This window comes from Histoplasma capsulatum (genome assembly GCF_000150115.1).
Source record: "Histoplasma capsulatum G186AR genomic scaffold supercont2.1, whole genome shotgun sequence".
Taxonomy (NCBI): domain Eukaryota; kingdom Fungi; phylum Ascomycota; class Eurotiomycetes; order Onygenales; family Ajellomycetaceae; genus Histoplasma; species Histoplasma capsulatum.
In genome coordinates, this window is record NW_025544801.1 from 700,312 (window position 1) to 719,293 (window position 18,982).

Genomic DNA, 18,982 nt, shown 5'->3' on the forward strand with positions numbered 1-18,982 from the left:
CATTAAATACACAACAAATATAACCTAGACTTCTAGTAAGGGAGATGCGTTGCAGAGAGATGGAAAAGACACAGCAGCATAATAGCATATCATATGTAAACCACCTCCTCAAAAAACTGAAGCCTGGAAAATATCAAAAACGAGCAGCAACCAACTTTGGGAGGAGGGGGGGATGCACTGAATATTATTTATACAAACTCCTAGCTTCCTGCTGCCTCTCTCCCCCACAATCTCTCTCACATACGCTCATCATTATTAAAATTTCCCGTGTTGAAAACTCCTCCCAACCTCCCCCCCCCCCTTCTTCTCCTTTCCTGGTATCAAATCAATCTGTTTTTCTCAGTGACATATATTATTTAGAGTATTATCCCCGAGCCAGGATCTCTCCATATTTACATGTGTGCTATTTCTGTGAAATAGAAAGTATCAAGATGAGATACACACCAACTAGCAAGAGAGAGAGAGAGAGAGAGAGAGAGAGAGAGAGAGAAAGAGAGGGGCAGAGGAGAGAGACTTGAAGGAAATCAAGGGAAAGGAAATGAAAAAAAAAAAAAAAAAAGAGGGGGGGAAGGAAATGATCAAAAGTCGAATGGATACATATACATATACACATATCTCGATAATTCCAACATCCCGTATACCCGTAACCCGTAGCCCATATCCCATACCCCATATCCCATATCCCATTATTCGTTAACTTTTCCTCCTTTTGCACCAGTACCATTCTTGTGCCCGGTCGCGTTTTGTAGATATTCATGTTCTCATGAGTTTTTGTTTTTTGTTTTTATTTTTTTCCCGTCTTTTTATTATTTTGTAGAAAAGGTGTGTTTTCTTCTTTTGGTTTCGTTCCCACTCTCTTCCCTCCTCTTCCCCCCCTTTCCACCTTTCCACTCCCTTCACACATAAAACAAGAACCTCATGCATCTTTCCTTCTCCCAAGAAGAAATTCCAGCTAGTATGTCCACCATTATCCAGTTTAGTCAGGGGTCAGGGATTAGCCGAGTCAATAAGCAAAATTTTTATTTTACCCCTGCAGCGCACAATCATAGAAAAAAAAAGAAGGGGAGGGGGGGGGGGGCCGCCGCGGGGGTTGGGTTCCCAAGAAGACGAAGAAAAAATATCCCCTTCCCTCCTTTCCACATTATCCCATACGCACGTCGTTCGTTACTTTTCATCTTAGACTTCTGTTTTTCCCATCCCCCGTTCATTTACCCTTTCACGATTTGTTAAACCGCCTAAAGAAACTCATCCGTTTCCCGGATGAAGAAGCTGCGGCCGCCGCCGTGGGGGAACCGGCGATGGCGCCGGTATTAGCGGTCGAAGAAGGAGAATCAGATGGCGAGAGCGAGAAGGCCGCAACGGGCTTCCTCGCGATGTCCTTGGCTGGGACGCTGGGCGGTGCCGCGGATGCCTGGTTATTGTTGAAGTAATTATTGTTATTATTGTTGCTGCCGCTGTTATTACCGTAATCTGCACTGCTGTTGTTGTTGTTATGGGGGTCCCGGTAATAGCCATCGTTGTTGGTACGGCCACGGCTGTTGGCGCCGTGAGGGGATTGTGGGGAGTCGAGATCCGGGGCGTCGCCGAAGCCGTTGAAGCCGTATGTTTCTGCGAGGGTTTGGTGGCGGGGGGACTGGGGCTGGTTCTGTTGGTGTGGTGGTGGTTGTGGTGGTGGTTGTTGTGGTTGTTGTCGGTAGGGCGGATTGTTGTTGTCATCCCCGGTATTGTTTGGGTCTGCATATGCATCCGCCCCGGCGCCTGAGGGGGATGGATAGTTGTAATTATCACCTGGTGGATACTGTGATTGCTGCTGGGACTGATAGCTGTTGTTGATGTTATTGTATCCCTGCATGTGCTGGTCAGGATTCATTCGTCCACCATGACGAGGGGTCCGTGGCTGGTAGCCATTGTTACTATTATTGTTGCTGTTGTTATTGTTGTAGCCGTTATTATATCCGTTGTAATTGCCCCCGCCATAGCTTTCAGCAAAACTATCAGGCCTTGACGGGGCCAGGCGGTGGTTCGAATAGTTGGCTTGTTCGTTGTATCCCCCGATCCGATGATTGCCATATCCCCCTCCTCGATCTAGACGTCGCTAGGTTAGTTTTTGGCCCACCCATAGCAAATAAAAGTTTTACAAGGCAAAATTGGAATGTTAAGTGAAAAACATTGGGGGTCTAGACAAGAATGAGGACAGCAAGAGAGGGCAGGAAGAAGGACGGGTGGATGATACCTCCAAAATAACTACTTCGTCTGCTGTAGCCACCGTTTGCACTCTCGTCTAAACCGCCAACGATCAGTACGTGAGTCATTTTGGATATCAGAGAAGAAAATAAAAACGAAAAGATATAAGAAGAGGAGAAGGGGCCAAAAAAGTACCTCCTCGAATATACGACACCCTTCGGTTCAGATAACTCCCATCAATGGCTGCTTCAAACGAGCGAATGGTATCCAAGGGACGCTCGAATCGATGGCGCGTAGGATTTGATAAATCGGGGTCAGCTGTAGAGTAGATTTTCCCACAGTCAATTGTACTGGACAAGAGAGATCCGGAAACAAAAGCCAAAAAGTAAATGAGCCTGCTCACTTATTGGATTTCCATAGATATCTTTATGTTGGATAGCTCGCAACGACTCCAAATTCGATTTCTGTAATGCAACCGCAGCTAAAATTGGGGGAAAAAAAATTAGAATTTAACATAGGACCACCAGATGGATTCGCACTTTGCTTTTCATTTTCATTTTTTTTTTATCGGCTTGGTAGCGCATGCGAAGGAAGGGTGGTTGAAAGAAAAAAAACCCACCTGGTTGCAATTCCTGAATAGCTCGAGTCGGATCTGCATATGTGCGCGGTCTATATGCCTCTTTCTCCTCGTGCGTCTCGGTGAGTTTTATCTTGTGCTGCGAGCCGCTGCTCTTGCGCGATTTCTCCGACTTGCCACTGCTGCTGGTGAGGCTTAGGACGCGGCTCCGTTTGGGCGAGTCGTGGCTTTGGACCGCCATGTTGTGCGCGGAGATTTAATACGCGGAGCTGAACGAACTGATGGACGGATGGACGGGCGAGCGAAGGAGTATGAATGGGTGGGTGGGTGGATGGAGACGGATGGATGGATGGAGGCGGATGGATGAGATGGGATGGGATGGGATGGAGGTGAGCGGAGATAATAGCTGGATAATATTGTCCCGAAGATGTGGAATAGATCGAGCGATGAGCGATGAGGGATGAGCGATGGCTGAGAAGGGAGCGCGCAGTACAGAGTAGTTGGCGCAATTGTACGGAGGCTTCGGAGTCACGGTTCTATCTTCGAGACTTGGCCGATCGGATCCGGGAGGTTAATCTTTCCAGGCTGGCGTGGAGCCCACAGCGGTCATGCACAGGACTTGCACCGGATGCGCACGACGAAAAAACCCGAGCGTCGAAGGTGGTTTGGGGGTCAGGGCGGGCTGGGCTGGGCTGTGAAGCAAGTCAATCGCAGAAAGAAACGAGAAGAAGGGAAGATGGAAAACGTCGTCGTTATAGATGGAGGGAATCGCCAGTCGGGAGAGGCAGAGAGACGCAGAGAGAGGCAGAGAGAGGTTTCAGTGGGACATGTCTCAGATATCCGGACACTGACGACGACTCCGCGGTTGGTGGGTGCTGGGTGCTGGGGTTCTGGTGCGTCCGTGTGTGTGGGAGGAGACAAAGCTTAGGCGAGGACCGCCGTCAGAGAGGGTGCAGCTGGGCTTTCAAGCAACAACCAGTTTGATGTTGGGAGGGTGTCTGGATGCAGCAACCAGTTCAGCGCTGGAAATGCTCCTGCAGAAGAGTGGCGTGGGTGTGTGCGAGGCCTCAGCGCCCAAGCGTGAAGATGACATCGTTTGGGGCCAGGCTGGTGGCGGTGGAGACAGATTCGCACGAACTACTGGGAGCCCTGGGCCGGCCAGACTGCGGCCAGCGCATCAAAAACGCAGCTAGAGGGATAGATGAAATCATAGGAACGGCCTTTGACGCAGTAGATGCATCCCACGTTGAAACCAGCTGTTACACAACTCGACGACACGGATATGATTTAGTTGATTAATTGATTAATTGTCCGCAATGTGTCGTGCACAGCGACCAACAGGCACAGGCACAGTCCAGGCACAATACAGCAGCAGTAATACACCGCGATGGGCTTGCAACCATGGATCACTCAGTGCTGTTTTACTCAGAGTAGGCCGATATTGGAGGGATTGTCTAAGACGAAAATGATGAGTGGTGGCATTTGAAAATTTGCATTCTTGCAATCTATTTTTATTCTTGAAGTCCATTTTCATTTGTGAGGAACAAAGCTATCGCCGGGCAGGATCATCTCTTGTAAATTGATTGGCTATGTTTGATGTAAAGGATAAAACATGATATTTGAATGACTTGGAAATAAATGGCCGCTTTTCCCTCAGAAACAAGCAGAGATGCAGCGCATCTCCTAAAAGTATGGGGTATATTGATGATTTGCAATTGCAATTGACGTATGTACTGGAATCAGTTAACCCTCCTTCAGGACGACTTTCTACGACGGCAAGAAACAGGTTGAGTGCTACGTCCTTGCACACGCTAAGAATAATACCGAAGCTCAATTAATGCCCCAGGTACCTAACTATAGGGCCAGCCTTGACATCAAACTTGGCAGCTAACCTTATAGGAGGTTTTTGTCAATAGATTTGCCATGGTGCATTTCTAGCGTTTGCAGGGGCTCACATACAGTGCATACTCTCCTCCTCTACAGGGTCTCAAACGGAAAACTTTTCCACCAGGGTAACAAGAAACAGTTCCTCCTACAGTTCGGATAGCACGGGCAGGATCAGTTTGGTTTCAAGCTGGTATATAACAATGCGTATGCTCTGTGCAACGTAGTGCGACCCGATCCATGTGGCACAAGTCCGCTAAACAAATGAGATTAAATAGTAGCAAACTTGCGAATAAAAAAAAAAAAATAAAAAGAAAAGAAAATAATTGTTATTATACCGCAGGAAATGGGTCCCATCATCCATTTTATGATTGACGCCGATTTTGGCGGTTTCTACATCCTGCCATCGGAAAGACGAACCGGTACTTGTAATTCGTCCTGGGAATATCTCCGGCAATTGGGCGAAAAGGCTTTGAATAAGGGTAGCAATGTCTATAGTGCCGATGGACATGGACATGTACTGTATATACAATTGTATCTACCTAATGTCTTGGTCTGTTGACTTTGTCTTGTGCGCGCCTGCTGTGTGTGGCCCGTTTTTGGTGATTTATATATGTATTGGAGCTGTAGAAGTTCATTGCGTCGACTTGGGTCGGGAGCTTCCATTTGGTACAGTACCTACAATCGGGTCGAGATACAGAGGGGGAAAAAGCGTTGCTATGAAAAAGAAGGGGGGAAACACATGTGATGGAGGGAAAGAGGCGGGGGAAAGACGACTGGGTGGTCAGTTGGAACAGATACTGTCAACTTGATTGGAAAGGAAAAAAAGTAAAAATGATAACATGTCAAGCGCAGATAAAAAAACATGTGGTCACAGGCGAGTCGCCGGCCCTTTTCTATGCAGATTTTTTCTTTTCATGGTGGTGCTGTTGCTGCCAGGGGAAAGCAACAACGACATCAAAGGGGGGAAAGAGAGTGGTAGGAAAGATGAAAAAAAAAGGGTGGACAAAGGGCAAAATAAGGACCATCTTGAACCCCGATGCGACCCTCATTCAGCCCCTCCTCCAACCCCTCATTCTTCCTCCCTCCCGTATGTCCTCCGTTTTCCATCGCCCCTTTTTAATTTGGTCTCTTGCCGTTTTTCAAAAACCGCCTCCTGACATCCATACCGTTTCAGCCTTTCCGTCCTCAGACCTCCCCCTTTTTGTTGTTTTTTTTTTTGTTTAAAAAAAATCTTTCCCCAGACATTTGCCCCACAAAATCCCACGACTGCACACCGCTCCAACACCCAACACCAAACCCGACCCCAGCCCTGGTCTCAATCAACGCTTAAATGGACGATGGGTACAACATCACTCGCACACTGGCACCGAAGGACTTTGGGGGGAGATTGTGTCTGAATTGTGCGCGGACAACGCCCGAGTTGCCTATGTGGAGACGGGTCAATCTTAGTAATTTTGAAAAACAGCAATGGATTGTTTTTCTTTTTGTTGGTCACGAAAATACAGGCCACACCAATTGGCCAAATAGAAGTCACCACTGCGATTTCTTGGCCGGGAACAAATGTCACAAACATACCGTGAGTCCGTGTGACCTTGCCCCAGATAACTCTGATTTTAGAACCCTGAACCTCACGCTTGGCCCGGTAGACGAATGCTACTTTCTTTCCGAGGTAGAAGTTGGCGGCTTTGATATCTTCAACTCCCTCAAGTTTGATAAGACTATATGAACACACATCACCATTAGCTGGGCACCCTTCCATATTATTCCGCCGAAGGGCGGCCAGGGCCCAAATGTAAGCCCATGAGAGGGAAAAATGGTTAGAACAAAACGGTACCTTGTGTTGGGGTTGGTGGCTCGCTTTCCACGCTGGTAGCTCAGGTGCCGACCCCTAATGAAATATCTCATCAGCTTTTCTGTTCTGTTCCAAGTGTCTTTTGTGTCCATGTTTCATAGTCCCAATCTGCTTTGAATATCAAGATCCCCATGCCGATATCTGAGTCGCGAAAGGTCGAGCTCCGATCGCACATAAACTGATGTAGCCGATGGGGGATATCGATTGGGAAAGAGATAAGGGTATACGGAAAAGGGTATACGGAAAAGGGCGAGGAGGAAATTTGTCTTACTTGACATATACTAAATCAATCCAGCAAGATATATATGTTAGTGCACACAACAAATCGCTGATCGATGTATTCTCGTCCAAACGAGTCCCAGTCTACCAGTCGCACACACAGAAACACACGCAGCGGACTCGCAACCATTCCCCGCAATACCCAATCCAACACTCAGGGGGTGGAGAGTGTACTCACGTCTGTGACCGTGATCCGAAGGCATGATAGGCCACCGAATATCTGTGAAAATCTAAGAGGAAAAAAAAAACGGGACACAACCCCAGGTGGAAACAGGAGGGTTGAACTTTTTTCCTTTCTCTTCTTTATTCCCTTTTCGCAAAGAAAGGGTTCGGGGGGCGCACCGGGATTTATCGTGCGTTGGTCGTCGTCGTCGTCGTCGTCGTTGTCGAGAAGAGTTGATAAATCGTGTCTGTGGTGGTTTGGTGCGACTGCAGCCCAACTCGGTATGGGTCGGCGTTAGCGAGCCCTAAAAGTTGTTGCGCTTTTCCATTTTCGGGTGGGACGATCCAGAAAATTCACGTGATGTGGAGCTTTATCCGTTGATGTCAGAGCACTTGGAAACAACGTCCTGGTTGTATCTGGGATCAGATCGTTTTCTCGTATTTCGACGGCTGGTGCAGCTGCAAAGATCATGTCAGGTTAACAGAGGCTTCATGGCCGGATCTAAGTTATCTGAGACATCCATCGCTTGAAGACATTTGTTCAAACGCCCACCTCCAACGAATGTACCCAGAATGGAATGATTGGCAAGGTGGAGAAGCTGAATGCCACCTGAGGTCTGCCGTCAAACCACGCAAGGTGGTGTTGGATGGGCACAGATACCATCCGCGTGGCTATCTCCGCTTCATGCGTCCTAAGCTGAGGCTTCTGTCGACAATACTTGACACTCGACAATTCACAGCTCAGAGGATGCGTCTCTCCACCCCCTCATTTACCTCCACAAGATAACTAAGAGCTCGATATATAAACTTCTGGTGATGTTCCCTGTGTTATCTCGGTATACTCGGCAATATAGAGTCGCGAATAAAGAACCATGGCCACAACCTTTTCCTCTCTGCCCATAGTTGATTTGCATCCTATGGAATTGTCCCACAAGTTGGGCAAGGAACAACAGAGGGACCTAGCAAGCCGGCTATACGACGTCTTCACAACTACGGGATTTGCCTATCTAGTCAATCATCCATTGAGCTTCGATCATGAAGCAGTTTTCAAGCTTAGCATGGACTTCTTTTCTCTCCCAACCAACGAGAAGATGAAGCTGGCTAAGAGGAGCTTTCGCAAGGACCACTTAAATACTTATCGAGGGTAAGTAGAACAACCATTTTATCGAGTCTTGCTCCCGTTTCATTAGCATGGATGCACACGGATTCGAGAGCTGGATCATAACTTTTAGGACAGGTATTTCCCCACACAACCAGATCTTGCCAGTGATAACCTGAAGGAGGGTTTTGAGATCGGGCCTCAGAATCCCATGCCGCTGACATCGGCATCAAACAAGACATCCAACAACATCCATTTGCCAAAGATCAATCTTTCAGAACACAATATCTGGCCCGCGCCAACCGTATTTCCCTCCCGCCAAAAGCTCGAGCAGCTCCACAATGAACTACAATCTCTTGCATCAACCTTGCTCTCTCTCCTTGCCATCTCACTTGGTAAAGATGCGGATTTCTTCTCATCATACCTGACAAACTCACTCAGCACATTGCGACTCCTCCACTACCCGACCACTTCATCATCCGCTCACTCACAAGGACAAGAGTTACTGGGTTCCGGTTCCGTGAAGTTGAGTTGCACCCCGCACACGGACAGCGGAATTCTTACCCTTCTACATCAGGATGCTACAGGGGGTCTAGAGGTTCAAAATTCAGATGGGAAATGGGTTGCTGCGCCGTATGTTCCAGAATCCATCGTTGTGAATATCGGCGATTTGATGGCGAAGGTGTCAGGTGGGCGGTTCGTTGCTACCATGCATCGTGTACGCGCCCCACCCGCGGCCGCACCCACACTTACATCCGCAGCTCCAATTTCTACGAATACTGTTGGGACAGAGCATTTTGGTAGATTTAGCGTGCCGTTTTTCTTCGAGCCAGGTGAGAAATGCGTTATCAAATCGGTTGACGATGCGGAAGGGGTCGGTGCCGTTGTTTATGGGGAGCATGTGAGGGCTAAGATGAAGACTTGGGTTGAGTTTCGAGATCTTTGAGTGGAGGGAATGCAAGGGCATTCCTAATGAAGGAAATTTGTGGTATCGGGGGACGGGTCATCGGTATATTTATATCCTATTCCTATCTTTCAGTCGTATCTGTGGATGGGGTGTTTTTTTCAGCTATCAGTAAGAAATAGCTGTCTATTCTTCATATGCATTGGACTGGACTTCAGGGAAGGTGTCCTCATATCCCCCAACGCGACCATTGACCTGCCAAAAATCATTAGCTTTCACGAATTGATACTACTACCCACGGCCCACCAATTGCATGGGGAATTCGTTATTTTCAGTCCTATCCTTCCTCCTAACGACCAGTCAACTTAGTCTTGCCGGCTCCGGTACCTCTCCGTCCGACTCATCCCGTGAAGCAAACTGGGTGATTGCGCAACCGAACTTCCTTCTCTCTAGTTCTTTTTCACCCACTTGAAGAGAATAGTGTCCCTGATAAGAGTTCAACTGGCTTTTCCGAACCTACTGTGATTGGTGTGTTCCAGGCCAACTAGTCGGAGGATAGATCGTGACAAAGAAAAGCCGGAAAAGAATCCAATACAACCGCACATTACGCACCACTCTCTCCGATTATCCTTCATAAACAAAGAAAAAAAGTCATCGTACCCATACTCGGAATCGAACCGAGGATCCTGTCATTACTAGATGATCCACGACGAGCTTGAGCTGGAGATACCGGAGGGAAATCAACATTCTTGTGCAGAGTTGTAGAATTCCTTCGCCATTACTGTTAGATGCCAACTTGAGGGTTATGTTGGAGTTGAATTAGAGTTAGGGCTATAAACTTTGATGCCAGGTAAGGTTTGCGAGCTGAGACACCGGTACCGTGAATGAATAATAATATTAGTTATACAAACTTCCTGCAGGTTACCAACAAATTTTCTGGATCAGCCACAATGACATCATTTGGTTTGAAGAGATATCATCATCATACATCATGTCTAGCAAAGAAGTTGGAAACTTGTTCATTATTCTTAAGCGAGCGGTACTAGACAGAACTCGGAACCCTATATTCTATATCCTTTTCCCTGCGATTGAGAGCCTAAAGGTTAGGCGGCTTGCTTCAAGTTCCCGTGGCGGGAAGTTATATCCATAACATGGGGAACCTGCCCCCACAGCCAATTCATCCTCCGGTTTGGACACAAGCAGCTTCAATCACGCAAGCTGCCAGCAAACAAGGGTCAGACACAGATAAATGCTCACTATTGGTTACACATTTGTTTCCAATTTTATATATAGATGTATATATAATAATCCCATGATTCTATCCTCATTAGCCAAGCTTCTTATCGGCGAGATCTTGGATTCACCGGACTGAAGAGCCAATGGCTCGACTGCGGACATGGGAAATGCATCCGAGGGGAGCGGCGCCGGTTTCAAAACGTCTCCTACAGATGCTAAGGGTGTATATATGTGAACAATTCAGCCAGCATATAGACCCCCATCAGCCTTAAGCTTTAGCCTAGTGATATAGACAGCCAAGCCGAGGAAAGCCCTCAACTCCAACCAGCTGGGCCGCGGGTGACGCTATTACCTCACAAATTCTCCGGAGACAGGGAGCTAGTTGATGACCTCGCACTCTGCAATTCTATCCTCTGTTTCAACTAACCATCTAACTAGCACCGCTATTTTAAGGCGTCGAGCAACCAGCCTTGAGCCGGGCCGAAGTTGGCATTGTTTGCTTAGCCTTGCGTCTTGACGTTCCAAATACATACATACACGGGATTATCTTAGTTCTTTGGCTGATAGAGGGCATTGGTGAGCTGAAACGGCAGTCTACGCAGAGTGCTATACCGTGGAATGCATGACGTCATGCATAAACCAAGCTGAGAATCAAGGGTCCCCTTTCCCCCCCATGTACTGTACCTACCTAGCCCTATACCCTACATGCGTTTTCTCTCGGGTCTTTAGTTCAATCATTTATATTGCGGCTGCGACTGATTGCTTATTTACCAAAAAAAAAAAAAAAAAAAAAAAAAAAAAAAAAAACCCTTTTAAGTGACCCCCTGCCCCACGCCAAGGGATTTCTGTCGGATCTTTATCTAATCACGAAACTCGCTAAGTATCTCTCCGTCCCCCTTCCCCGCACCAGACGCAACCGCGTTGCTAGTTGTCTACAGAGCGGATTGCATTCTTCAGCCCATTACAGTGCTGTGAAAAACATGCCATGCCGCTGTGGCAATTGGGTCTTATATCTCTCGATACTGTTACTGTTCATCATTGGGACCTCAAAATGGCCGGGTTATTAATTAATCGCCTACGTACTCGTACACGTAGGTAGGCAGGTACTACGTCTAGTTAAAAACACCCATGCAGATTCAAGCCTCTATTCCTCTATTATTCAGAGGACATAAGAAACCCCCCCCCTCCCCTGAAAATAGCATTCCTATCCCACCAAATTGCCCCGCTTTTACTCGATGCACAACCCGCAAAATATAAAAATAAAAATAAAAATCCAAAAATCCAAAAAATCCAAAAATAACCACCGGAAAGATATCGCGTTTTGTGTTTTTTTAAACCCATCAACACCCAACCCCCCTTCCCTTCCGATTCGGGGCAGCTAAGAAGACACGCGGAGCGGGAAAATCCCCTCCAGACCAGACCCGAGTGAGATAAGCCAGCTAGCCAATTGGTCTAGTGAGGCAGTAGTAGGTGGGGAGGATAGCTTCTAAACACATACCAAACCCCCCTCCCTTCCCGCCTTCCCCCCCCCCCCCTTTCCAAGGCCTCCGCGGTCTCCGCGCGCACCCACGCGCCCGTCCCTCAACCGTACCATATACCAGGCCCTCCGAACGGCCCGAAACGCGAGAAGAAAAAATATATTAAAAAAAAGCGCGCTCCGAAGCTATGCCGGAGGCTTTGTACTCTGGAAATAGGTCGAGGCCCGTGGGGCCCTAGGGGTTGGTTCAGGGGAAGAACAGAGCTGTAAAGTTAGTCAGTTACTATCTATATAGATAAGGCTCCGCAGGCAATCCATCAATGAAAAGTGTTTTAGTAAAATCAAAAGACGTGGGAAAAAAAAAAAACCAAGCCAGCTCACACTAAAAATACAATAAATAGAACGGGCTGAAAAAAAAAAAAAAATTGTGAGAGAAAGGACGAGAATAGGTGAAGTGAGGGGCAGTTAGTTGATTCATATGAATTGAATTTATAAATAAAATTACAAACAAAAACTCCGCGGATAAGCTTAGAAACCTTGCTGGAGAGAATAAAGGAGGTGATGGTTCAATTGAGCGAAAGTTGGATTTGAATAAAAATAACATAGGATTAGGCGATGGATAGATAGGAGGCTCAAGCAGGGAATTGCTGTTTCATGGCTGGCGCCAATCGATAACATCGAGAGAATGCGGGGGTGGCTGAAATAGCTTGAATCAACTGCCGAGAAGGCCCAGATTATTTTCCCATTTACCGTGCTAAAGATCAAAAAGAAAGGAAAAAAGGGGAAAAAGAGATCAAGAGAATAATCCTGAATATACAATCTATGGATTTAAATAATTATACAGAGAATATATAATGTATATACGAATAATAACAGAAGTAGCCAATGTATATATAATTTTTGGTTAAAACATGGTGCAAGGCCGGTAGACTTCAATATTCAAATGTATAGAGAGGAAAAAGCAGGGGAAAAGCCAAAATGAACCCCAAAATTTGTTCAAATCACAAGTCAAAAACCAAAATAAATGGTAGCAAATCAGTTGCTTCTAGCAAGAGCTATCAGCAAAAGAACGGAAAAAAGAAACTGAAAAATGAAAAATGACGGAAAGGAAGAATTTCAAAACAGCAATATGACAAGAATAGCGAAATCACTTGTACCACAAGCAGACTCAAAAAGCCAAACCATACCATATCAAAACCAGAAGAGAAAAGGAACACGCCTCATACTCCCACAATCAAGATCAATTGAACAAATCACTAAAAAGACATCCATTTTTGCTGTCCATATCCCCGCATATCACTCAACCTTCACCCTCTTCCCTACGGCAACGCCTGCAGGTCCATGGGCATGGGACATGCCACTAGCACTCATCCCCCCTTCCGGACTCTTCCTCTTCCTATCCATTCCCCCTTCTTCCAGGGCCCCAACCCCAACCCCATCCTTCTCCTTCTCCTTCAATCCCGAGCCCGATTGCGATTGCGAATTCGAATGTGAATTAATCGCACTCGAAAACCCAGGCCCATTCGTCACAATTGGCGTTGGGAACGTCAATGGGCTCGGTAACACGTTGCTGTCAGGGCCAGAGCGGCCGAAACCCCACTCAGGATAGAAGCTGGATGGGGAAGGGAGGAGAGTATCGGATACGAAGCGGCTGGGGAGGGCGGAGATAGGGGTGTCGATGTTGTTGTTGTTATGGCTGTTGCTGGAAAAGGTGGAGGAGGTGTTGTTTTGGGAGGAGGATGTTACGACTGCAGATGGCGGTGGTGGGCGGGCGAATGGGTTTGGAGGCCCCTGCGCGCCCGCACTGAGGAGAGCGGTGGCTGAGGGTGATGGGGGTGGTAGGACGACCCCGGTATGTCCGCCATCAGAACTACCACGAGCGGGGGTTGCGGCAGTGTTTCCTGTGGATTCACGAGGGGAGGACTCTGCAGTTGCACTGCCTGCATCCGAGTTCTCACTGGGGATTTGGACCTTTAGACGTGGCCGTTTTGCGCCAACTTGGAGGCTATTTGAGCGAGAGATTGGGGCGACGTCAGGTATCGAGGAGAGTGAGTGGGCACGTTGCGGATGGGCGGGAAGAGTCGTGGACCGTACAGGGGCGGCAGAGGGCTGGGGCGGGGCGGGATGGCTATTCGTGTCGGCGTTCTCAGGGTCGGGTTTTAATGGAGAGTCCGTTTTGGGCGAGTCTGAGTGCGGACCAAATCCGAAATGCTGCGCAAGTACTGAACCGCGATCATCAATTGGGGTGAAAATGCTGCGGGATTTAGATGGAAGAGGTTTTGGTGGCGGTGGAGTGTGGTTATGCTGCGTTTTCTGCAGAGGTTGTGGTTGAGGCGGCGAGCGCGACTGCGATTGTACTTGCCGTTCGGGGGGAGGGAATGGTCCCGGCATAGAATGTCTCTTCTGGTGTTCTTGTAGATATGAGGGCGGCGGTTGGGCCATGGATTGATGATGAGGTTGTGGAGTGTGGTGTCGTGGCGGCAGAGATGGGTGATGTGCTTGAGGGGGGGGAGGGGGATGTTGTTGGGCGTGGTGATGATGGTGTTGAGGCATAGGGGGGGGATAGGGATATTGACCGGGCCGTGGGGCTTGCTGGGGTATATTCTGGGCGTTGTACATGGAAGGGTTGGGCATATACGCGGAAAACCCGTTTTGAGGAGGGGGTGAAGTTGCAGGGTGACGCTGCTGCTGTGGAACTAGCCCAGAGCCACCGACTCGTTGAAGATTGTTCCTCGAAGGGGGTCTGGAGATGACAGGCTGCGGTGTTCCATGTCGAGGGTGGAAAACGCCATTCGGTATTGGTGGCGATGCGGAGGGATGATGGTTGATATGTTGGAAGGTCGGTTGATTCTGTATCTGTGGGGGGGGAACCATGTTGTGGTTCTGGGGTGGGATGATGTCTTCAACACCCGACAGGTCTTCCTCGTCATCGTCATCCAGGCTTTGCTTTCCAGCAAAATCAGCTGGTCCTTTGTGCTCGTGCGGTTGGCCATACTAGATAATATAGGTTAGCAGATCAAAAGGAAAGGAAGGCATCAATTTGCGGGGAGGAAGGGGTAAATACACACATATTGGTATCGCCCAAGAGTTTCATTGATGTCACCAGACGAGAACTCGTACAATTTCTTATTGTGACCAAAGATGATAACGGCAACATCAACGGAACAGAGCACCGATAGTTCGTGTGCTTTCTTGAAGAGACCTCCCTTGCGCTTGAGGAACGTTCTAACATAGTAATAACCCAACAGGTCAGGACATGATTAGATACGGGACGTTGGAAAATTCGATTGAAGGAAGGGGGAAAAAGAGGAATAAAAAATTTTCACCATCCAAGGGGAGTAACCAGGACTCAAGACTTACACAGAACGATTCCGATCATCTTTGATGGCCTTAATCTCGATCTTTCGTCGACCCATTGTCGCACACCCTTATATGTCGCGCCTCCACGTGGAGAACGAAAGGGCGTTCCAGCAGCTGATAAAACCCAGCAATATTTCTCTGTAACTTTTGTTGGGGCGAGTTCTTTGAGCACGAGAAGTGTTTATACCGCCCAGGTGGCAGCCAGGACTCCAGAACGCGCCAGCGCCGTGAAAAGTCAAACAACAGCAGCAACAGCGCTCCAGATGCTTATGGGGAGAGTCTGTATATATGAGTGTGTATTGAGGGGTGAGAGAGTAGAAAACAAAGAAAGAGGGACAGTGTGTGAGAGAGACAGAGACAGATAGGGAGATAGAGAGAGAGGAAAAGAAGAAGAGAAGAACGGAGAGATGATAAGAACTGAAGATGCAGGCGGGTTATAACTCTCGCTTATTATATGAGACGTGCAGGGCGGAGAGAAGATTGGTGACCGGCAGCGAAAGAGGTACAAGAACCCTAGCGTTGTAAGATGATATGACCGAAGAAGATGGTCCGACTGTAGACAGCAGGCGGGACACGGGTGGAAGGTGGAGCGTTGGACTAGGCCTGGAATAGGAACGGACTGGCTGTGGTGGTTTATCGTAGCGGAGGTAGTAGTAAGGGTAGTAATAATAGCAGTGCCAGGAGGAGCAATGACGGTGGAGAGGGAGGAGGAAGAGACGACGGCAGGGGACGAATACAAGCCCACAGAGCACGGCGACGACGGTGGCGATGAGGATGATGAGGATGATGAGGATGAAGAGGGTTGATGAGGATTGAAGAGGACGCAGAAGGTGAAGAAGAAGATGAAAAGAAGAAGATGAGGATCAAGATGAGGATCGAGGATCGCTCCGAGTCGAGGCAGCTCGAGCTCTGGTGGGCTGCGGACGGCCTTCTGTTGGTGGCTCGCCTTTGATAGACGCGGGCGTTCTAAAGATAGAGCAGCAGCGAGAGAAAGAAGGAAAGAAGGAGTGTCGGGGAGAAAGGGGAAAGGGGCAACGGCGAAACGGGACTCACCGGACTCACCACCTACGCCCGCCTAGCGCGCTTCCTGCTTTCGGCCTAGTTCCGCTGGGCGTCGACGCGCTGATTGGCCGGCCCTTGTGGTTGATCCCGTGCCGGCCTCCCCTGCTGGCTTCTTGTAACCCCACGCACCAGAGGGTGGGGGGGCGCTAGCCGGTCATTGGCCCGCGCCTTATTGGCTGGAGGGCGCTTACGTGAGAAGTGTCTATGCCGGCTCGGGTTAGTGGATTCCTCCCCTTTTGTCGAGAAAGGAAATTGCTGAGTAATAATTGCATGGGGTTCGTGGTTCGAGCCAAGTGACGTTGGCGGCAATATCCTGGCTCCTGGCTCCTAGAGGGACTTCTGGTGTCCGCAGTCCGCTGTAACCCGTGGCCAGACTGGTGGAACGGAGCACGCAGGAGGACGGAGTTGAGCTAACTCTCTGCGTGGTTGGCAGGAGCGACCCCTGCACCAGGGCAGCTCGTTGGTCGTTCCACTGGTTCCTCGCTTCTTGGCTGAGCTTGAGAAAAGCATACTGCCTATTGACACAAATACATATATGAGGATAAACAAATCCCACCGCGAAGCCTTCAGGGGAAGGTGGCTGAGATCTACAACAAGAGGCATGTACGCAAGTACGGAGTAAGTCAGTCAGTCATGCATGGTCCCGTTGGGTTCCAGGGATATGATATATGTACGATGCCCTGTTCGACGCTGGATCACTCTCTGCATCAGAGTAAGTAGATCCTTTTGAGATGTCTATTATTATTATTACTATTGCAGAGACGTTCCGGAACTTATATATATATGGTGTTCTTTCCATACACATATCGGCATTACTACTGATAATACCCAATTCACTGGCCATCGGACCATCATCACACATAACGAGAGACAGACTTCCTCCGCAATCTCATTGGGCGCTGGAATATCAGTTCGATGCCTCGAACGGTTTTCAAAAACCGCTCAGCCTTGGAAAACCACAGCTTTCCCAAGGTTACTATGCGTAGTTAGGTATCTCTTCAGTTAGTCATGCCCTGGCTGGCTGCCAGTGGTTGGTTGGCTGCTTGCTTTCTGTTTGCTTGCTTGCTTGCTCTAGGGTTACTATTTATATCCTCTGTTCGCCCCACCGAACCCGCCCGAGTGCACGTCGTTGATGCACGTTTTTTTTCCTCTCACGGGCCACCCCACCGTTGGCTACTGCTGCCCTGTGCGCCTCCCCACCCCAAGCGGTTCCGCTGTTGGACCCTGCGTTGGGGAAACTCTGATCTTTCCATTGACATCTTGGGCTTTTTTGCCTAAGAATTTGTTTGCATATGTTGTCATGTTGTCCACTTGGAGTTGGAATGAAAGACCAGATATTAGCTAAGGCCGCTTCGTGTTTTTTCTTTCTTTCTTCCTTCCTTCCTTTCTTCCTTTCTTTCTTGCCTTCTGGGCCGGAATTGGACGTTACGGAAATGAAATGGACTGGTCAACCAAAAAAAAAAAAAAAAAAAAAAAAAAAAAAAAAAAGAGGCGCCCTGCCAATCACGACGCGAATGATGCTGGGGAACACGTCCATGCCGGCTGGTAGTTATCTTTCTGACTAATTTCCCCGACCTGGTACCCATGTACAGTACCTGTTCTTGTACATGGATATGGACCCTGTATATATATATATATATATATATATATATGTAATCTGTATATACATGGTATACGCAGTAATAATTAAGATGAGTTTTATACCTCCGGTATGAACATGTTCCCCAGTGTTCACAAGGTTTGGCGGGGAAAAAACACCGGCTCCCTCCCGAGGCTGTCGGTTTTTAACCCCGTCCCCCGTCCGGCACGTTTTTCAGGCTTCGTGGCCTGTGCTGAAGATGTTAAAAATAGTTATCACCAGGGACATGATGACAAGTTAAATAGAAAGCACCAGGGGGGGGGGAGGGTGTTCTTTCGCAATAATTGCTAGCGCCGGCACATGGAGATTACCCGCTACTTTGTAATAATTAGTAGTAATTGGCTGCGCCGGGAGGTTGGCGTGGACAAACTGCGCAGTTCATACAGCTGCACCTGGAAATAAGCAGCCTGCCACCTGACTTTAAAGTTTTTGTCCTTTCTTTTCTTCTTCTTCTTCTTCTTCTTCTTCTTCTTCTTCTTCTTTTCTGATAACTCCTAATACTCGTACTATGGACAATAAGGTCACGATGACCACAGGATTAATTTAAAGAACCAGAGCAGACAAGGGGAAAGTGGGCCCGTCAATAGAAAGGACTTCCGTCTGTACTCAGCCAGTTCCCTTTCACTCATTCGCCTCTCAGATCTAGCTTAATCCACACCATCCCACTCCACAAGAAAAAAGAAAGAAGAAAATGGAGCAAGCATGAAAGGAGAAAGAATAATCATATTAACAAACAAACAAAGACAATACAGATGTAGTATCTACGCACACACATGACAGATGGAAATGAGGTGATGCGCGAGTTGACTTGATATCATTGATTGATTGATGTGCAAGGGCGCGCCGGGGCCCCCTCCCCACACTTTCCAGTGTCTTTGTCTTTGTCTTCGTCATTGTCTGGCTTTCGAGGCTTAGAGAATACATACATACATACATGCAATGTCCAGCTTATGTAGCCTACCTACCTAGCCCCTGGAGCTCTTTTCATGGCCACGAGGTCGATGGGTGATACAATGGGCCCGCCTGCGATCTTTGTGCTATGGACCACCAAATATAGCGTACACCTACGTGAGCATGAAGCAGGGGAAGCGGAGTAGAGAGCGTGGCGGGGCCTGAGGGAAAAAGGGGAAGGGGGGGGGGGGGGGGGGGGGAATAAAAAAAGAAAATTCAATCGCGATGGAGGATATGTGTTACGAGGGGCAGAGATAGCGGGTTGGCATTGGCATTCATTTGTTATATTCCATCGGCGAAATAGAACCAGAAT

General features: G+C 48.2%; 8 protein-coding genes across 8 annotated transcripts; 4 read left to right on the top strand and 4 right to left on the bottom strand.

The window, feature by feature from the left end:
• Window positions 1-1,216: 1,216 nt before the first annotated feature.
• HCBG_00199 (uncharacterized protein) lies at window positions 1,217-3,002 on the bottom strand (the record flags this gene model as incomplete). The annotated part of the gene is made up of 5 exons (XM_045427249.1): window positions 1,217-2,085; window positions 2,234-2,281; window positions 2,380-2,502; window positions 2,588-2,665; window positions 2,804-3,002. 5 exons carry the CDS (start codon window positions 3,000-3,002, stop codon window positions 1,217-1,219), a joined length of 1,317 nt encoding a protein of 438 aa, XP_045291224.1.
• Window positions 3,003-3,389: 387 nt separating this feature from the next.
• Window positions 3,390-3,954, top strand: HCBG_00200 (uncharacterized protein; the record flags this gene model as incomplete). The annotated part of the gene is made up of 2 exons (XM_045427250.1): window positions 3,390-3,654; window positions 3,770-3,954. The coding sequence occupies 2 exons, from the start codon at window positions 3,390-3,392 to the stop codon at window positions 3,952-3,954; spliced, it is 450 nt and encodes a 149-aa protein (XP_045291225.1).
• A 498-nt stretch (window positions 3,955-4,452) lies between these two features.
• On the top strand, window positions 4,453-4,934 carry HCBG_00201 (uncharacterized protein; the record flags this gene model as incomplete). The annotated part of the gene is made up of 2 exons (XM_045427251.1): window positions 4,453-4,487; window positions 4,520-4,934. 2 exons carry the CDS (start codon window positions 4,453-4,455, stop codon window positions 4,650-4,652), a joined length of 168 nt encoding a protein of 55 aa, XP_045291226.1.
• A 452-nt stretch (window positions 4,935-5,386) lies between these two features.
• HCBG_00202 (60S ribosomal protein L33) lies at window positions 5,387-6,982 on the bottom strand (the record flags this gene model as incomplete). The annotated part of the gene is made up of 4 exons (XM_045427252.1): window positions 5,387-6,072; window positions 6,224-6,366; window positions 6,483-6,536; window positions 6,891-6,982. 4 exons carry the CDS (start codon window positions 6,980-6,982, stop codon window positions 5,975-5,977), a joined length of 387 nt encoding a protein of 128 aa, XP_045291227.1.
• Window positions 6,983-7,813: 831 nt separating this feature from the next.
• HCBG_00203 (2OG-Fe(II) oxygenase) lies at window positions 7,814-9,597 on the top strand (the record flags this gene model as incomplete). Its single annotated transcript, XM_045427253.1, has 2 exons — window positions 7,814-8,085; window positions 8,179-9,597. 2 exons carry the CDS (start codon window positions 7,814-7,816, stop codon window positions 8,984-8,986), a joined length of 1,080 nt encoding a protein of 359 aa, XP_045291228.1.
• A 3,356-nt stretch (window positions 9,598-12,953) lies between these two features.
• HCBG_00204 (SRF-type transcription factor RlmA) lies at window positions 12,954-15,073 on the bottom strand (the record flags this gene model as incomplete). Its single annotated transcript, XM_045427254.1, has 3 exons — window positions 12,954-14,651; window positions 14,726-14,882; window positions 15,018-15,073. The coding sequence occupies 3 exons, from the start codon at window positions 15,071-15,073 to the stop codon at window positions 12,954-12,956; spliced, it is 1,911 nt and encodes a 636-aa protein (XP_045291229.1).
• A 367-nt stretch (window positions 15,074-15,440) lies between these two features.
• HCBG_00205 (uncharacterized protein) lies at window positions 15,441-15,823 on the top strand (the record flags this gene model as incomplete). Its single annotated transcript, XM_045427255.1, has 2 exons — window positions 15,441-15,538; window positions 15,577-15,823. The coding sequence occupies 2 exons, from the start codon at window positions 15,441-15,443 to the stop codon at window positions 15,821-15,823; spliced, it is 345 nt and encodes a 114-aa protein (XP_045291230.1).
• Window positions 15,824-16,296: 473 nt separating this feature from the next.
• On the bottom strand, window positions 16,297-17,381 carry HCBG_00206 (uncharacterized protein; the record flags this gene model as incomplete). Its single annotated transcript, XM_045427256.1, has 3 exons — window positions 16,297-16,594; window positions 16,956-17,055; window positions 17,303-17,381. 3 exons carry the CDS (start codon window positions 17,379-17,381, stop codon window positions 16,297-16,299), a joined length of 477 nt encoding a protein of 158 aa, XP_045291231.1.
• Window positions 17,382-18,982: the final 1,601 nt, after the last annotated feature.